The sequence below is a fragment of the Bacillus rossius genome, chromosome 1, assembly GCF_032445375.1.
Source record: "Bacillus rossius redtenbacheri isolate Brsri chromosome 1, Brsri_v3, whole genome shotgun sequence".
Taxonomy (NCBI): Eukaryota; Metazoa; Arthropoda; class Insecta; order Phasmatodea; family Bacillidae; genus Bacillus; species Bacillus rossius.
Window position 1 is genome coordinate 120,856,795 of NC_086330.1, and position 20,805 is coordinate 120,877,599.

The 20,805-nt window shown below is 34.6% G+C and overlaps 1 protein-coding gene across 3 annotated transcripts in view; it reads right to left on the reverse strand.

Annotated features, from left to right (window-relative positions):
• LOC134543433 (lon protease homolog, mitochondrial-like) overlaps positions 1 to 20,805 on the reverse strand; it is a 109,721-nt gene that overhangs the window by 59,832 nt on the left and 29,084 nt on the right. For all 3 annotated transcript variants that reach the window (XM_063388367.1, XM_063388366.1, XM_063388368.1), the window contains exons 5-11: positions 20,452 to 20,643; positions 17,500 to 17,715; positions 12,338 to 12,426; positions 5,700 to 5,839; positions 5,427 to 5,548; positions 3,839 to 3,999; positions 148 to 253 (exon numbers count right to left, since the gene is read on the reverse strand). In XM_063388367.1, coding sequence (XP_063244437.1) covers positions 148 to 253; positions 3,839 to 3,999; positions 5,427 to 5,548; positions 5,700 to 5,839; positions 12,338 to 12,426; positions 17,500 to 17,715; positions 20,452 to 20,643 — 1,026 coding nt within the window. The remainder of the gene's footprint in view (positions 1 to 147; positions 254 to 3,838; positions 4,000 to 5,426; positions 5,549 to 5,699; positions 5,840 to 12,337; positions 12,427 to 17,499; positions 17,716 to 20,451; positions 20,644 to 20,805) is intronic.

Consider the following 20,805-nt stretch of genomic DNA (forward strand, 5'->3'; position numbering starts at 1 on the left):
GCAAACTTATAAGTTTTTACATTTAATTTAACATTTTTAGTGTTATAATTTTTTTTTATATACATACATATTCTACTAAGGGACATTTTATGCAATGGAACAAAACTATAACTTAATGTTATAATGTTTAATATTGAGGGACTGTACCTTCGACAGGTCAACTGGAACATCAAGGTAGTGGTCCAAGAAGTTTGCATTCTGTTCTGGATCCAACATTTCCAGAAGCGCAGAAGAAGGGTCCCCCTGGTAGCCCCTGAGAAATTTAACCACGAGATTGTAATCACAGTTATTCCAGGTTAACTATAAGCACCTGTACCACATGTTTAAGACTCTGTCTCACCTGTAATCTAAGGCATTTTTCTGTCAATTTATTACCATACAGTAGAACAGTGTTATACATTTTGTCAAGGAAAAAAAAAACATTATAAGTAGAAAATAATATGAATTTAGCACTTGGTAGTGTTTAGACTTTTTACCAATGGACTCATCAAGCTATGTAAACAAATTTAATGTTAAAAAAAAACCTGATGGGTACACTCAATACTAAAATTTGCTTAACCAAGCAAACATATTTCCACTTTCATTGTGCTTCCAGCTTCTATTTTATTTGTCTTTGAAGACACACTATCACATTTGAGTAAAATTGTCTCACGACTCGTGACAATGATGTTTAGAGTGGTAATTTTTTTTTCCAATTCTTTGCCACCTGAAAAGGTGTAATTTTGGGATTCCTTCTTACAAATGAAGTTAATTAATCTCTTTTATCAGCAACAGAAAACATTTTTTTTTTCTTTGCCATCATGGAATAGTTGGAAAGCTAAATAAAATATTGTAGGACTATGTACGTACATCTGAAAAAAAACACTAGAATGGCAAGGAACGGAAGGAATTATTTTTTTCAAGACAAAGCGAAGAGATGTTTATAAAAGTGTTGCTTTAATATTTTATATATTTTTTAAGCTATTAGTAAAATAAAACTATAACTTCTATTGATTTTTTTCCTTTAATTTTACCTAACATGAAACAAAAAATTGTCAGGAATATGTGTGTAACACAGTTGCGGAGTCCTACTCCGCGCGCAACCATTAATGTTAATTTTTGCGCGCGACCTCCGCAGGGTTAAAAGAAAATTTACATGTCAGACAACTTCGTATTTCCTTTAATTAAATAAATAAGTGGTAATGACCAAAATTAAATTTTAGATTTCTACTTTAAAATACATCGTTTTATACAGAAAAGATACCTACACCACGGCGACACACACGATCAGATAAAGGAAATAACGTTTAAAAATGTCTTTATAAGAAAATTTACACGTCAGACAACTTCGTATTTTCCGTTAATTAATTAAGTAAGTGGTAATGATGGAATAAATATTAGAGTTCTACTTTAAAATACATTGTTTTATATGGAAAAGATACCTACACAAAGCGCTCGGCAACTACTAGCGGGACCAAAAACATCATGCAAGTTTACGCGAGAAGTTTTTTTATCCCAATTTTGACGGCCTAAAATATGGATGCAACAATCACGTGCGTGCGACGATTATGCGATAAAAGAGGGTACTTATATTAGGCGACGCCTCCATGGAAGTAATGCATTTGTGATGCTGTGTGACCCAGTTTGTTGGCATTCTTTGTTAAGTCTAACATTGAGCTAGAGTAACTTGTGTCTTTTGTTGCGAATGCGGATGTTTGTAGCTTTCTTTGAATGTAAAAGTTTGTCTTTCCGATGATGCATGCATGCAGAATGGTAATGCTTGTACATAACTGTAATTGTGGACTATCAATTCTTACGCACTATTTAATAATCTGATTGTCGCTATAGATATCATCTACCTTTTGTTGTTTGTAAAAGTAATAAATCTGAATGTTACAAAAAACTCGTCATGTGTTTAAAATAGCCGTCGACAGGGAATTAGCCATCCCTCCATACTAGAATAGGATCGTAATTGTAATAGATTTTCAGGGGCCTTAAATGTGTGTAAGTTTCCTGCACAGCATGGATGCACACATGATGCAAGGCGGTGTATTTTCGTTCAACATTAATACTTATGAAATGGCTGTACTCTCATTAACAACTCGCATAACATCCATAAGTTTTCCCCCACATGTAGAACTGTCAAAATGAAATGAGAGAAGGCTAAGGTGAGGTAAGGTAGGAATGAAGGAGCCATAAAATGACCGTGGAGGAAACGGGAACAACCTGAGCAAATTTGCCTACCCTGATTCTCACAGGAAAAAAATCCTATTTTGAATCAAGACTGCCTCTGTGAGACTCCCACATTATTAGTAAATAAAATACTAGTTCCATTTTCTGATTAAAATATAACAAGATACTTACTGCAGATTCTTAAATATGCAAACCAAATATTAATACAAGAGACTTTCATTAATTTCTGCTGTTCTCTTAGCTACTCTTTACATCTAACATCAAAGATTTCCACCAATAAGTCTACATAAAAAGCCTATAATAAAATTATGGCTGTTCCAATGCCTGATATAGTATCAGATACTGGCAGATGTTCAACTCTTGGCCAATACCAAGATATTGTTATCAGAAAAAAATATACTCAAAACTTTGAACTTTTTATAAAATACTTGGTATGTTTATTTGTCATACAGTTAATAATATTGATAACATTACTGAAACATTTTACTATAGTTTTAAAGGAAAATCATAAATATTAATAACTTAATTTAACTACAAATAATAGACAAAGATATTGTATCTAATAAATAAATGATGCACAATTTTCAATATACTAGCTTTGAATTTATATTTAGAAACAAAATATAATTCTCAAACATATTTATAAAAATTATGATTCAATTATTTATTTATATAGGTAGTGTGGCCAGAAATTGTAAGTATGAGGTATCAGTGGTGGTATCGAGGTATCAGGAATTGGTTGTAACAACCCAGATTACAGCCTTCCTCATGCAATCCAGTAATAATCTTTTGTCATAATTTTTTTTGTCAAATTTCAGGTTAGGTTTTCAAATGATGTAAAGTTTTTTTTTCCCGAAGTTAGACGTAAAGTATTTCACCAGGTTTATTGTTTATAATTTTAAAATTCATAAGCTAATTTTTTTGCTGGCTTCTTTGTGTGGGAAGGCGTGCTGATGTGATTCTCCTTTGTTATTTCCACGACCGAGTCTTTGTTTCACACGCTAGGCGTGTGAGTCACGGTCACGGGAGTGCGAGAAAGATACAAAATCGCTGCATCGTGGGAACAGAAGTAAGCATTTTGTGGGAGCTTCTGTTGCTATGCGCCATGATTGGCTGAAAATTACGTCAGCGAGCCCAGGACATTGCCCGCACGAAGGAAAGGAAGGCTGTAAAATCAGTCATTGTCTGAGCACCGTGCCGAGAGGTCGTGGTTGGGCGATGGCTCGCATCATTTAGTAATGTTATATTTAACTACAACTTAGCGGCTACGGTCCGAGCGACGCCTAACAAACTTCTTTTTTTTTCTCTTCTGACATTTAAATAAATTTTAAATTTTTGACCGTAGTCGTAAGCTAAGCTCACAGCGAGGCGACAAAGTGTTTTGTCCAGCCGTCGCTGCCCGGAACTGATCTGGGCAATATAATGTAGTCGTAGTAAGAATCTACGTGTTTTCTCTCCTTTCTGGAGGTACAGTCTAAATTTTTTTTGTGTGCTCTGTTATACGGAATATGGTGTGATTTTAACATAAATAAATCAAACATGTATGTTCCACTCATCACCTAATTTGAGCTAGCCGGAGGTGGTGGGTGGTAACATGGTATCAGAATCAGCCCTAAATAAAATGTAATATTAAGTCCAATAATTACTGTTTACGCAGGGTACTTACTTGCCAATTTTGTCAATCTCATCAATGAGTATCAACGGGTTTTCAGTCTTAGTCTTCTTCAAGCACTGAATCACTTTGCCAGGCATGGCACCCACATAGGTACGTCGGTGGCCCTTTATTTCTGCCACATCAGTCATACCACCAACACTGAACCTGAAATACTGCACAAACAATTGTATGTCATAATACTGCACAACCATACACTAAAAAACATATCACCACTACCTGACTCAGCAACATTTCCATACTACTGTACTTAGCATTCTAGTTATTCTTATGCTACAGACTTCCACACACAACATGACTTGCCTCATAACTTCTGTTTACTTTCCACTGCTCACTTAAAAATAAACTTCACAAACAAGTATGGCATGTAACTGAACATTCAATATTTTTAATATATAATTTGTTAGTTTAATGTTGCTAACCCTGATATATTATACAAACAAATTAAAATAAGGATTTATTTATCCTTTATTGCAAATTTGCATCATAATTTTAAATGCGTAGTTTAATATTTTTGATATAAAAATTTGCAAAAAATAGTAATTTACATCAAAGCATGTATATACTAACCAAATGCCAAAATTACAGTTTTTTTTTTTTTTTTTGGTATGTATTAATGGGGTTTCACTGTATTATTTGTCTTTCTTTGTGTTGTGTTTATGTTAACTAAGGAGTAAAAGTAAAAATAACACTTCTCCAAATATTTGTTACTATGTCTTATCACGCTGTTACCACATTACTATTAATATTATAATATTAAACTGCAATACTTGAAACTTGTGCAAAAAAAAAAGTACATAACGAAAATGAACAAAAATGTGGCTTAAAATTAGGAAATAATATGTGATTCATTTAATTTGGATGTAATAGTAGTAATTTTCTACAGCAACAATTTTTCTCAGCATTGAGTACAGAATTTATTTAAATGTCCCTCAAAAGATGTTTAAAGAGTTAATTAAACTGGGCAAGATAACTATCTAAACACAGAAGAGAAAAGAGTAAATGTGTTACTTGAGAAAGTGTGTTACCACTATCGAAGTAACTATGTCATTGCTCAGTACAGGTTCTTTAGTATGTTACTGTTTTAGCCATGAATATGATTAATAAAGTTGATAAGCTTTCATGGTCATTGCTGAATGGGCATGTGGGTTTTTGTGTGAGTAAGTTAGAAGTAGCATAGGGTGACAGCTTCCAACTGAGATGGAAAAATACACTACCTGCCCTGCTGCCGACACATTGTCGACTGAAACACCGGAGACTACTTCTTACTTAACATGGGAAAAACCCGCACACCAAGCCAAATAAATTTTGTTCAAAATTAAATAAAAAATTAATAACAGTGACATTTGACAATCAAATTCAACTTTAAAATTAATTTTTGAGACTTCAATGACCACAATAGCCAGACAGTGGAAAACACTGCATTGTCTTACCATGACTTGGTGGAGTGACAGGGCACTGAGTTAACTAGTGGGCCCCGTTTAAGTGCGCAAAAAGATTGTAATCTTGTCTAGTACAATTGCTCCTTCTACTATATAGCGGATAATAGTTATATAAGAGCCTGGTTCCAATGTATCCTCACCTGTCTGTTCAGGGCTCGAGCAATCGACTGGGCAATGCTAGTCTTGCCAACACCAGGAGGACCATAAAAACACAGTATTTTTCCTTGTGTTGTTCCTTTCAACTGGCTCACAGCAATGAATTCTGCAAAACATAACTGCTCTTCAATATTTTATTTTAATACTTTATAATCATAACACTAATTACTACACTTATAAATCAATCTTTATAAATGATTTTATGTGTGAATGAAATACTACTGCAGGTACTGAATATCAAATTGCTTAAATCGTACCCAAAATCCTCTTCTTCACATCTTCCATGCCATAGTGATCCTTTTCTAAGATCTCAGAGGCCTGCTGCAAATCCAGATTTTCAGTACTTGTGATTCCCCACGGCAAAGATGTCAACCAATCTAAATAATTTCTCGTGACACTGAAATGTACATGCCACTAGGGTAAGATAAGGAAACAGCTGAATACAAATGCAGGTTCCACATGAAATTAAGTACATATTATATCAACCTTCACCAGTACTGTAATATTAGAAAGTAGGATATTAAAAAATTATCAAATGTTAATCTTGTTAATGAATATTAATGTTTACAAATACAGACGTATAAAATGTCATACAAAATAATTAATACCTTAAAAGCACGTTACACCATGAAACATAAAAATTATTCTTAGTAATACTTATATTGTGTTTCTACAAAAAATGGGTAACTCGATGTCATCAGTCAATAAAACGATGTATAATTATATTTTGTTTATATTTTATGATTAATTTTAAAACAATTAAAAGCATTTTATTTGGTCACCCAATTTCAGCTATTCATTTTAAATACAAATTTGTAAAACTTCACAATATATTCTCAAAAAGTCAGTACTTTGGCATGTCAGAACCTCAAAAGCACGCAATCAAATAGCTGTGTATTAAATATTACCTTTAATATAATAAAACTTACTATTTCACTAAAATCTGTGATGTATTTAATAATATATTATCACAACTTTCATAATTTAATATTCTCACCGTTGTTGTAAAAATAATAAGAACCTTTGTGTTCCGTTTTATTCGTCAGTCCGTTGTGTGTTGTTCGAATTTGAATTTCCCGCTAAATACTGGCGACTCAAATTCAAATCCACGTTAAATTTCAAGGTTCGTACCTACTAAAGTTAGCTGCAGACCACGCCATTGTTCGGCCACCATTACTGTGCCAGTGCTAGAGTTGTGTCTGTCGTGTGAACACGTGCAGATCCAGTCAAAATTTCAGTCCTATGATTAGTAGCTATTTCCTTGTAAATCTGTGTTATATTTTAATTAGGGATGGGATTTTCGAATCTTGGATTCGTCGAATATACCGAATCCTATGGATTCGAGGATTCGTAGGATCCGAGGTGGGATTCGAGGTGGGATTCGAGGTGGGTTTTTAAGAGTTTTAGGTAGTAATTGAAAATTGTAGTGCTGGGCGAAGTTTGAAAATTTCGATTCGAACCGAACCCTTACGTTCGGTTCGGTTCGAAACCTCTTAAAATATATTCGAAAAACCAAAAGTTCGTTTAAAAAAAATTACGTTTTTCTAATTTTCTAACCCCCATTTGAGACCATTCACAAAACAGCTCAACAAAATTCTATTACTTGTAATATTCCGACTTTTATCGCATAGTCGTCGCCTCAACAGTTTCAAGAGCAAACAAAATAAAAAAAAATTATTAATAGTCGCATAACTCGCATAGCATTTTTTCATATAGGCGCGCTTTGTTTTTTGTTTGCTTTAGAGAATTTTGTATGCATTTGTCGTACTAGGTAATATAACCTATCGTACAAATGCCAAAGGTATTGTACATTATACCTTTAACTATTGTGCATGTACGAGAAGTGTTGTAAAATCACCAAAGATTGCGTACCCCATACGTTAAACTAAAGCGCATGTACGAGAACTCTCGTATTTCGGCAAAACTAACGTGATCAAGTTAACACAAGACAAATGCGATAGGAAATGATTACGTAAATTACGTATTTAAAATAACTGGGATGTATTTATTTTCTTTTGCCTTTTTGGTTATAACAGTCAGGTAATGAAAATATTAATTTAATCTTGTGTATTAAAAGTACTGGTCCAGTAAATTTTACAGTACGGTACTAAGTTGACTAGCGTAGTCGCGGCAGCCATCATTATTTCTCGTGTTTTCTTTTTTCCGACGCAAATTTCTATAACCACACTTTTTACGTTACGTTTATAATATTATTGTTCTTGAGGTGAATTGCGATGAGCAGGCTAACGTCGTTTAAGTTTTCCAAATTGAGAAAAGATAATGACGACCCGGATGACCCAGAACCACCCCAAAAAACCGTCTAAAGTTTCTTCTGACGAGCAGCATTCTTCCAAGAAAACAGCAACTGCAGTCAGCGGGTTTTGTAATGTAGATAGGTAACTTAATTCACATTCGCCTTTTTTTTATGTTTTATTAAAAAGTTTTACTTATTAAAAATGTTAGGTTATGTCTACCACAAAAATATGTAGATAGGTAACTTAATTCACATTCGCCTTTTTTTTGATGTCCTATTAAAAAGTTTTACTTATTAAAAATGTTAGGTTATGTCTACCACAAAAATATGTTATGTGGCCTTATGCTGAATGTTCGTCATCTTTATATTTTTTTTAAATGAAGGTTAGTGTACACTGAAAAAGGAAGATAGTCTTTTTGAAATTTAGATGTAACATCTTCATTAATTAAAAATTGGTATATATATAAGCTAAGCTATATAATGTTTAAATTTTACATATGGCTGGAGAACCTTTCTTTTTCACCACTCAGTTAAAGACCAAAATGCTGGTCATCGGTTCATTTTAATTCAAAACAATTATTTCTGTATGAGGTTCGGTTCGGTTCGAAACCAGAGAACTGAGGTTCGTCCAGCTCTAGAAAATTGTATACCTAAACTATATTATAAAGGTAACGGAAATAGCACAAACGTAAGATAAAATACGCTGCATTTTGTCAATTAGCATAACAACTCTCATTTCCAACCTTCAATAATATAACATTGCAGAAAAAAAATGTAACTTTTTTTAAATGGTGTTCGTTATACAAACATATTTTATTGAAAACATAGGAAGGATTAATTTAACAGAGAATTAGACAGATGCACACTTACATGTGTGGTTTTTGAGGTTATTTGTCTCTATTTTATATCAGGTGTATACACTATGCACTTATTTTATAATTTTATAAATACATATGTGATTTTTTTTAATACATAGGCCTATGTAATTTTTTAAAATAAATGTGTGATTTTTTTTAATAACATGTGGTGAAGTTTAGTGTGGGACTGGGATTCGAGATTCGATGACAAACACTGAGGATTCGAACAAGGATTCGGATTCGACCAAAATGTGGATTCGTCCCATCCCTAATTTTAATGTATACATAGTTAACTTTGATATTCGAAAGTATCAAAATAAACATTAGTTCTAAAGATAACCTCAAATTCATGTTTGTTTTGTCAGTCCGTTGGCGTCAGTCCGTTGTCTGATATTGCACCAAAGGACTGATGTGTTTCCAGGGTACTGACTTTTTGAGCTTCTGCTATCCGCGAGAGATGTCCAGGTATAAAAGTGACTGTGATTGAAGGCTTTGATATCGAGCAGATGAATACCTTGATTAACGACAAGTCGTCTCAAATGATTGCCTTTAAGGGGACGCTCTTGGTGCATCAGGTGACCGGCTCTGCTTACATTCCCAATCATCTTACAATGAAGTCACTTAGTTGTTTCTGCGACGCTGATGCATGCGATCATTTCAAGCTAGGATCTATTCATTATCAGACAGAAATGGTGGCTGAACATGGTACACGTATAAATGTTTCTACCGTATTTACAGACTCTGAAAATGATGATATACCACTATCCACTTACGTGAGTGACATGGATTACCGTTCCAAATTGGATAGCGATCTATCAACACCAGGAGTTAGCGGTTATTCACAACGAAGTCTTTATAGCAGTGGTGATTATGTATTGGTAAAATATATAACAAGGAATACAGAATATAGTTATGCAGCAATCTGCTCTTCTGTTGATGATGAAGAAGGTGAATTGAGAGTGACTTTTCTCAAAATTTGTAAACAGAATGGCACTCTATTTCAATTGAATGAAAAAGATGTAGCAGATGTTCCGATGAATCAAGTAGTTAAAAAATCACCTGTACCAAATATCATTACAAAAGGTAATAGAGGGTTTTACCAATTTAAAAAGCAGATTGATGTTTTTGAAAAGTGATTATTTTAGTGTTAAACTATTTAGAAGCATTATTTTAATTTTTGTTGAGAAAAATATCTCATTTTTATTACTTACCTATATGGCATAGATAATTATTTGTAAGCAACATAACAATATTAGACATGTCAGAAGGCTGTTTTGAAGACTGAGATAGTATTACTTGGTAACTGTTATGTTAATTGGTACCTTTTAGGCAGAGAGAGTTATATTTTTGATTCAATTGTTTGTTGATTACTTAGAAAATGTATATTGTTAAGTTAAACTACGTACCTCAAAGTAGTTAAGTAAAGTAAAATAAAGTTAATAAAAAGCTGCTTTAAAGGTGGAGAAAGTTGTTCCTCACAGTATTACATAAATAAATATTTTTTTAATTGTTACTTAAGTGAATTAAGATTAAAAGTAAGACTCAAAATATGTGCCATTATTAGTTTATAAGAGATTTCTTCTAAATCTTAATAAATTTCTTGCATATCTTATGAAGTTGTGTGTTTTATCAGTACTTTGTCACCCTCGTCAGTCCCCTGGCAGTCCATTTCGGAAAAACCGAAATATCTCCGCATCTACTTCAAAAAGTGATTGGCCCTATCATGAGCAATATATTCATTAGATTAGCTATCTTATAACGCGATTTTGTAGGAATTTGATTTAAAAAACTACATTAAACAAAATATACCGAAAAGTTAACCAACTTTTGTATATTCGCCCATAATAACTTCCCATTGAAATCTGAACCTCTTGAGACAGACAAATAACAGTAGTCTCTCGCTAATCCGGACTTGTCCAGACCAAACCCTGTCCGGATCACCGAATGTCCGGATTAACCGTAATCAACTTTAAAATGTATTAAAAACAAGTTTTATTGGCTAAAGAAAAAATATTTATGCTTAAAAATCAACTGTGTTTTATTATAAAGTACTTAAGAAACTAAGTACACATGTACAATGTAACATAAATAATACAATACATTAAATTTACTACAATTAATTTTTCGTTGAGTTTGAGCACGAACGCTTGTAATGTTACGCCCGACAGTGGAACGACTTGTTCACGTTGTTGGCAAAACCAAATGTACAAAGCCTTGTCTAAAGTTTCATTTTTTTGGTTTTTTTAACGTGCTTCTGTTACCCAGACTGTCCTTACCATTTTGGCACAAAAATCTTCAATTTCTTTCCAATTTTTTTTCCAATCAGAAACAGTTTGTTAACCCACTCCTAAATCTTGCGCGATTCTAGTTAATGATTTACCCGCATCAATACGAAATAAGACTTGGTGTTTTTGCTCCATTGTTACAGTCACTTTCTTACGTTTAGTAGTCATTACGTTGTTCTTAATAAGTGCACACAATACAACACTCGCACTGAATAAAAATGACTGTCACGAGCACCTATCACCAGCACGAGTAACCATCGACTGAAGGGAACAAAACAAAACAACTCGCAGGTATAGAGTGATCATTTCTTGGAAAACAGACGATGAGCGGAAAACTAGAGGTAAGACTCCCGGCAACTGAGGGCAAGAGGACCCTCTCTTAGAAATGTATTTCATTATTATCCTTTGTCACAAATTTCTTTTTCATAATTTCTTTTTTTTTTTAGATCCGTCCCGATTAACAGGATGTCCGGACTAGCGGGGTTTGGATTAGCGAGACTCTACTGTAAAATAAATAAATAAAATAAAATTCCAAAAATGATTATCTCAAAACCAAAGTTATGTTATCTTACATTAACTACATATTACATTTTCAATAATACTTAGTGAGTGTCCAAATTGTTGAACATATCTTTTATTCAGCTAAGTCACACCAACATCACTTACCACCTAAACAGCATGTGACAAATTTTAGTTGTTATACATTACACAAACAGGCTCAAATTTAAGATGTGAGCATTGTGAGAATACTCTACAATGAATGAATGAATGAATGAATGAATGAATGAGGACTTACCATCTCGTCAACACAGTCAACACAGGGGTCATTAGAGACAGGAGCATATGTAGAGTTTCATTTCGGAGGAGGGAGGGACAGGCGAGAGAACCACTCTTTGCTTTAAAATTCTTTGTTGGTGGGATTGATATATTTTTTTTAGAATTTCGGGGGGAGGGGGGATAAAGAATACCCCTACTATCTCTTCCTCTCCTTGTGTATGCCCCTGATTAGAGAGAATGATGAGGAATGATGAGATGAGAATGGAGCCTACTGCATCCGCCTCACTTCTCAATTGCAAAAAAATAAAAACAAAATTTGACACTGCCGAGAATCAAACAATCAAACCCTGATGGACTTGGTGGGAGACAAGTGATCTGACCACTCGATCTTGCAGTTGTCAGTTGTTTAGAAAAAAAAAATTGTCAAGTACATTAATCAGAACGTCCACTAATGAGAATTTACTTCCCCACTAGAAGCCATATTATTCTGCTGGTGTCTTTGAAAGCATGTCATTTGGGTAGTGTTCATTAACTGTAGTATCATACAGACACTCTTACAATCACTGGAGAATGTCTCCCTTACAACTGGTAATCAATATTTACATGATATCTCATGAGTTTGATAGCCGAAAAACTAATAGTTGTGACTGAGCTATAGACTGAGCTATCTTTAAGAGATTTTATTATGCATACAATTAAAATTGTAAACAAGTGATGTGTACTTGAATTCAGAAGAGTGATTCTCCAAAAATCCCAGTTTGCTCAATTCTTCTTCTAGGACTTCCATCACGGCTTCTGGAACTGTTTTATCCTGAAAATAAATACAATTTGTACGATAGAGAGCACTTTATATTTCTCTAAACTAATAATCAATAGTGAAAATATTGTTATTTGATTATTTACTTTTGAAGTTTTCATCACAGAAATAAATTAAATTTTTGAAAAATTCTAAGACAAGAAATTCATCTTGAGAGAGAATGAAAATTATTTAGTCTCAAGTTGTTTTATATATTATCAAAAAGCATCTGCATGGAGCACGAATATGAACCCCAAATTTGGTGGAGCATTAAATTAATGAAATATGACTCAATTTGAAAGTTTTTTTAAATGGGTTTTTCTTTGCAAAATTTAAAAACTTTTCGGAAACATAAAGTTTGACACAAAATACAATTATTATTTCCATGAGTTCTATGTCATAGTCATAGATTTGAAAAATAAGTAACCAATTTCAATAACCAAGTATTTCGATAACTCTACTAAAGCACCAATTGATAGTATTAATGAATGGCACAAAAGAATGCGTGCCCGCACGCACGCGAGCACACACGCACGATCGCACGCGCGCGCGCACACACACACACGCGCGTGCACAAGCACACAAGCACACGCAAACGCGCACACGATCGCGCACGCGCTCACACGCACACACATGCATACACACACGCGCGTGCACGATCACGCGCGCACATCCACACACCCACACACACACACCCACCCACCCACACCCACCCACACACCCACCCACACACACACATACATGATGTGGCACTAAAAATGATGCAATTTAAGTTGAGAAAAACTTTATTTTCTGGAAAACATCCAAAGTAATGTAAAAAATAATAGTGTATCAACATAACTTTTTGTTTGTTTACACTATGTTTTATAAAATTTATAGTTTAGGCCAAGAAATAATGCAATGAGAAGACGTCTTAAAATGTGTTTTATATATGTTAAGCCCCCATCCCTTTGATTACATTCATTGTGGCCACTCACAGTCACCAAAAATATTCCCTGATTTTTCCCCGATTTCCCTGATAAAAAATTCAAAATCCCTGATATTACAAAAAAAAACATACCTTTGATGAAATAATATAATATTATAGAAAGAGATTACTCACATTTTAGCACCCTGCTGTATTTTCTTCATTATATACATACGGAAGTTCGTTAAATAACATAATACATTTTAAATATGTCACTTTACATTATAGCATCCCTTTCAATGACCTGCAGTCTGTGTTTTGTTTTATGTCTCTTCACAAATAACTAATAAAAATTAATTAAATACACACTAGCATATCTTGTTTCAATTGCAGCAATTTCAAATGCACACTACAGTTTTCATTTATAATAATGATAAATGATTATGATAATGATAAAGCAAACAAGCAAATTGTCAATAAACCAAAATTTTTTCTCCTCAATATACCGTATATACTCGTGTATAGCGCGCCCTTTTTTCCCCTCAAGTAAAGGAAAAAAATAAGGATGCGCGCTATACACGGAAAAAAAAAAGTGAGTAGATGAGGCGGGGAGGAGTGGAAGTCGTTAACTGCCGGTTGACGGGTGACGTTTCTGGCCAGCCCCCACACATACGCACAAGCAACAAGGCCTCTCTTACACACACACACACACACACACGTGCGTGCGCCAGCTCGCAGGTCTCTTGTTTATTTTTAGACCTCCCCCTCTACAGCTAGTAAAATAAAAGAGAGAGAGAGAGAGAGAATGTTGACACCAGTCCCCCTCCCACTTCCTTCGCTTCCTCGCAGCTGCTACCGGTGAGTCATCTAATCCTCCGTGTCACATTCCTGCCTGCCTCCCTTCCTCCCGCCCACGTACCAGTTGTGACGATACAGCGCTTCATTATCTTCCGTCTACACAGCAGAGTTTAAGTATTTTCCTGATGCATCACCACACATCAATTTAAATTATCATTTGTTTCATACGTAATTACTTAACAGGTACCACAAAATGTTAGTACAATTTATTTACGGGAAAAAAACATTTTTTTCTTTGGAATTTGTTGCAAAAATCGTGGTGCGCGCTATACACGAGGGCGCGCTATACACGAGTAAATACGGTATGTATCACAGGAGCATCCTGTTGGAGAAATAAATTTACTTGGTTGAAAACAGGAAGTGAACTGCTAAGAAAATAACATTAAAGTTTCGTAAGTGGGTCCTGCATTAGAGATTTTACATTTTCATACTGTGAAGTTGAAGGCTCTTTCTTTTCAGGATCACTACAAAACAAAATAATAGCTTTAGTGCCTCCCATTGTTTCAGCACTCTGTCAACTGAATCTAGGAGAGAGAGCCAACGTGTGCTAACATATTTCAAGATTTTGTGTGACTTTGCCCCACATACCTCTTGATACACTTTCAGATGATTCTGGCGTTTTGAACTTTTCTCCAAGTAATAGAAAATATTAACCAAAAATGTCTCAATGCTAATTGTTAGCTATGCACTGGCTTTTTTTAGCAGCTAGATAAATAAGGTGACATGAGCAGCCTTGCACAACAATAGCGGGATGTTTTTCTTTAACAAATGCCACCACACCTTTTTTTGTGCCAATCATAGTATTGGCATTGTCACATGCAAACGCTACACAATTTTTCCAAGAAATTCCAAAACGATCAAATTCCTTATTCAGCACAGAGAAAATACCATATCATGTGTTGTCTGTTCTCTCAACAAGGGATAACAGTGCCGTGCAAATTTTACCTTGTGTTTGTGTTTGATTTCAAAATGAAACAACTAATGGACAAATCTTCACTGCATTACAATCAGTACTCCCATCGGTAGCTAAAGCAAATGGTCCACTTACTAAAGAATAAACAATTTCACTTTTAGTTTCACCAGCCATATACTCCACTAAGGCAGATGTTTTTGTTCTCGCACAGCTGTATTTCTGTGTAATTTTTTAGTCCGGAAACATAGCTCTATACTAATTACCCGAATGATCGGCTACTGCTATCGGTAAATTGTGTTCTACCAGAAAACTTGTAAACAATAACTCTGCGTTTGTTACTTTCGTTTTTTCAGATGTAGCGAAAGACGACGAAATAGATTTATTGCTCGTCACTGCTTTAAAATGTTCTGCATGTTTCTTTGATTCAATATGCCGTCTACAGTCATCCCTTCCACCATGTGCAATCGAAAAGTCACATGTGCATACATTACAAAACGCGTGGCGTTCTGAAACATTTTAAAATGACAAGCATGGCCATTCTTTTGAATAGTTTGGTCAAAAGTTCTGAAGAATAACGTTCTCTTTTTTTTGCCCTAGATACACATTGTTCTGTCACACGCTTCATTTCTACAACCGGTACTGAAGAACACAACACTATCAAACAACATAAAATGGTTTCACGTCTGTAGACACGACAAAAATATATTGATGAAAAAAATGGCTTTCAAGAAAGTAATTAAAACAACACAGGTTAGCCAAAGTATCGTACAAAAATTATCGTGATGTAAGTAGCTAACAAACGAGAATATGTACTAGTTGTATCGTACAACGGACGTAATACCATACCATTTATATTACAAAACACAAGAATAAATCTACTTATTTCGACAGTACATGCGCACATTTATTAGTTCCGTTATCTGCGCAATCACGTGATGTATTCGAACTGCGTTCACGAAACACGCACATCAGAAACGGAATTTTTTTTCCGTTACCATGCAGCACAAAGCCTCGTTTCCGTAATAAACCAGCGATGTTCCGTAACTCCGCAATACTGTGTTAAATCCGTAATAATTACGGAAAATCCGTAATGGTTGGCAGCTCTGCGGAAATATAGATGACGCAAAAATTCCCGGTTATTAAAAAAATTCCCTGACATTTCCCTGATAATTCCCGATCAACGTGATTTCCCTGATTAATCCCGGTTTTCCCGGTGAGTGGCCACCCTGACATTATAATTACATACATATATGTTTTTATAACATTTATGTACTATGTCATTGTGTAGGATCTGCCCTGTTTATGCCAAATGATGAACGTGGGTGTACTGCTTTATTTAATACCTACCATGTGTTTGCATGATTTACAAGTAAGTTATTTTAGTTTTTTGGTAAAATTTTATGATGGTTAGGAGGATGATCATATGTGGATATTTTGTAATAGTTTCAGGAACTTAAAACTATTTTTTGTAAAAAAAACTCTTAATTTAAGTTCAGACTACAAATATCAAATTTTAGGGGAATATATGTCTAAACTGAACAAATGGTACCTAATTTTAGAACTAACATAATTTTTTTTAAATGTTTAAATACATAAATTTTGCTCCACCCTTGCCTTATTTTAATACTGCTGATGGTCAATTTAATTTACTGATTTTTGAGGTTCTTAATATGAGAATTGACAGTTAAGGAATTGACTATGTTATTATGTACTTACTTTTAAGCACCAAACTTTCCCAAGAAACGATGTAAACAAGGAATCAAAAAATCAAATCGACCCATCCCAAACAAATAATAAATACAATGGCAAACTCACAGGAATGTACATAACCAACCTTTCAGACTGGAAAGCCTTGTCCATTAAAACACGTGAAGCGAGGTTTGCTGATACTGTTACATTACACTATGTTACGACACACACAGCGCGCACGGGCGAGCAGGCCTTGTTGTGGTGTTAACATGAAATAGTGGGTCAGCGCCTCGTCATGTGGCCGACCACAGTTGCGAAAGAAAGAAAAAAAGGGGGGGGGGTAGGCATGAACGAGGATTGTCAACACAGCTGCGGACCTGAAAAAATACAGCAGCCACGCCCAAAAGGGGGCTTTTGTGGAGGTCGAGACGACAGAACCATGTTGCAGCATCTCGCCTTGTTGAGAGGCCTGCCGTGACCACGACAGGAAAACAGCGAAGGTGAGAGACCTAAAATGGTGTGATAGCGAGCCGGTTAGGTTTTCTATTAATTATATATGCTAGGGTAGTAACTAGACGGATGACGACTACGGACTCATGTAAAGTTAATGTTGAGCCTTTCCTAGTCTATGATTCCCCTCGAGATCCAGGGTTGTGGGGCCAGCCAAGGCCTCTGGGTAAACAACAAAGTACCGCATGAAGGCAGCGGACGGATCACCGACCTTCAGTCTCTCCCTGAACTTCTCTTCGATGGCGTCCTTGTCATCCTTCTCCAAGCCCAGTTCCTTCTTGATGGCCTTGAGCTGTTCGAGGAGGATGTACTTCCTGTGCTGCTGCTTCACCTTCTCCTCCACCTCGCGGCCGATCTTCTGCTGCAGCTTGCTGAGCTCTAGCTCCTTCTTCAGCAGAGCCAGGGTCAGCAGCAGTCGCTTGGGGATCTGTAGGCCGGCGCAGTTCACCATGTACACACAACACCTTCAAAAATACATTATAAGTACTGGAAAATCGTAAAAACGATATAGGCGCGAATAAAAGCGACACAATGGTTTACCAACGAATAAACGCTACAATCCCGTTTTTAGAAGTAATTATTACAATTTCAAGTAATATTAAAATTTCCAGTAAATTTTAGGTTTACCTAATATTTTTTAATAAACCATTTGTTATTGTTAACGGCCTAACCTCATACAATAAAGAACATTCTTTATTTTATGCATCTTCTTACCGTGTTTGAAGATTACCTAATAACCGGTGACGATGGCGAGCCATGTAAACAATCAACACGATCTATGAATCTTGTAAATAACACGAAACACAATTTAAATACGCATAGGCTCACGCGGAAACATAGTTAACGGCAAACGTAACGTACGACCCAACAAATGTAAACGATTAAAGAGAGACGTTTATTTACGTGCATGAATATTTTCACGGGAAAGAAAGTGAAAACATTGAAGCGTCCATATTTGCCAACGTGTGCGTGCGTGATATTAACACAAGCAATCAAATTATTTACTGTTAAATGACAACTAAAATATAAAAATGCATTAATTTAAGTTTACAACACACGCAGCTTATATTTGGCAACTACAAAAAAAAATACGAAACTCTACTTCAGTCAAATTCGTTAGCACTTTAACGGAAAAAAAAGATGGCAGCAATGTAGCTCTATGCTTTTGTCGCTCATTTGTTTAACGTATCTAGTGTTTTCCTAATTTCCTAACCCGGAAAACAAACTGTAATCTGTGAAACTAAAATATTGCGCTGCTATTCACAATAAAATTAAGGTTATTAACCAGTGTTGCTTGATGCTGAACGTTTTTTTTTTAGCAAATATAATTTAAATGTCACAGATCAAAGTACCAGCATGACTGAAAAGACTGTTGAAACATGCTCAATGCTGTCTTTTAATTTTTGTTAGTGGCATATGTCTTTGGTAAAGTTACATTTTATTTAAGAACTCTGTGAAAATTATTTTTGATATTCGGCTTTGTGAAAGTGATTTTTGACACATGTTTGTTACTTGAACAACATTGACTGTTCTTTGCATTGATATTTTAACATCTCAATTGCAAATTTTTATTTTCAGTGTTAATTGTTATAGGTACTTTACAAATGTGATAGGTATTTAAACTTTTATGTTACGTGTTATTATGGGGCAATTTTATTTTATATGGACAGCTATACCATCGTGAATTGTGTACATAGAAAATTTTCAAAACCGTTTTGAAAATATGGAATAATTGAATAATGAATAATAGAATCACGTAAGAATGTTCTAGTCTATTAAAATTAAAGCTATATAAATGCTATATGGCAAAATATAAATGCTACAAACAGCCATTATAAACGCTATTTTCCAGTGCCTCTAATTATAAGTGAATCCTCAAGTAACATCAAATGTTTAATAATCAAAAGTTTTTATACTCGAGGGAAAAAAAAATTCAAAGAAAAGTATTTAAAGAAGGGGATAATTATTAATTAAAATGCTAGCCTGTGTAGTTTATAAGGACTACTTTATTTCACTCTACAGAAACTATCAAAATGTTTGTTTTTCCCACCACCTACAATGATCTGAAAAAACCTTTTCACAAAAAATTAAATTGTTAACACCTTTATATCCAAAATGTGTAAATAGTGAATTTTTTTTATTCTAAAAATACAACTTAAAGGGTTGGGCATTTTTTGATAACTTAATTTTTTTTTCATCACACTTTAATCAAATTCAAGATTCAGATTTGGGGGAAAGTGCATTTGACCTACTACTTTGATTTTTTTTAACATTTCAAAGTGTAAAATGTAATGCCTAGATTCTCTGAACTGCCTAATTGAGGGATGAAACTACTACTAGCCTAAACACACAATATAAACTTTTACAGATATATATTCCGTCTCAAAAACTATTTAAATAAAAAAATTTTGCAGTCTTCTGTCAAAAAAACCTTATACATGTTTGATCTTTGATATTTCAATGTTATAATCTTTTAGATTTAAATTTTGAATCAGATATTTTGTGTTACATTTTCCTCATTTTTCTACTTGGCATTTACAAATCTTTCACATTAATATAACAATTCACTGCAGCTAAATATTTTTTTTTGTTTTACATTTTGAACACTTCACTACATTTTGAGGAATTTTTTTCAACATCCAGCAAAATATTAATTTATTCTCAGCATCTAGTAAACTACCTGCTCATGAATATAAATAATTAAGAATCACAGTTATAAATATTTAAGAATCACTGTATTTACAAACAATGCTTTTGAAGTTCTAATGCCACACAAAATAACTCCATCAACAAGTCAGACTACACAAGGACAATATTTCTGCTAAAAGCAATACTAAAAATTAAATGGCCATGGGACTAATGATAATTAAAAAGAGATGAAGGCCCAGTTAACGTTGCACCCTTACACAGAGGAAGGATTTGTCAACCAGACATTGAAGATAATCATGGGCTCCATGTATAATTTGGTTTCATCTTCACAATACATTTGAAAAAGTTAGAGAACATAACTACTTGGTACAGTTTGCATGAAATTGTTAGGAACTTTCTATAACCACAACCTAAGACATGGTTTTCCATCTTCAATGCCCACCAGACGTAGTTGTTCAGCATGAACTACGTTCAGTTGCAGGCAAGAGGGACGGATGCTGGAGCCAGTGCTTACGTCCATTTCCTCGAGGACCTCTTGCAGCTCCCTTGGTTCCGCACCCGTCAGCGCCGCCCCAAGGTCGGAGAGGTACACGGGATTGTCCACCACACGCTGGCCTTGAGACAGCATCTGCTGCAGGCTTTCACGATACAGAGGGTTCATGCTGATGATGTCTCGGATGGTCTTTATCAATTCTTGTGTTAGCGCCTGAAATTAAATTATTTATTCACACATTAAGAACTGTGTGGATACATTTAAAAAAAAAAACGCAGGGTCAGAGAGAAATAAATGCATATGCTATGAAAACTTTGTCATATTGTGTGTTAACCAAGCAAATAATTCAAAAAATTTTAGTGATACATTATGTTT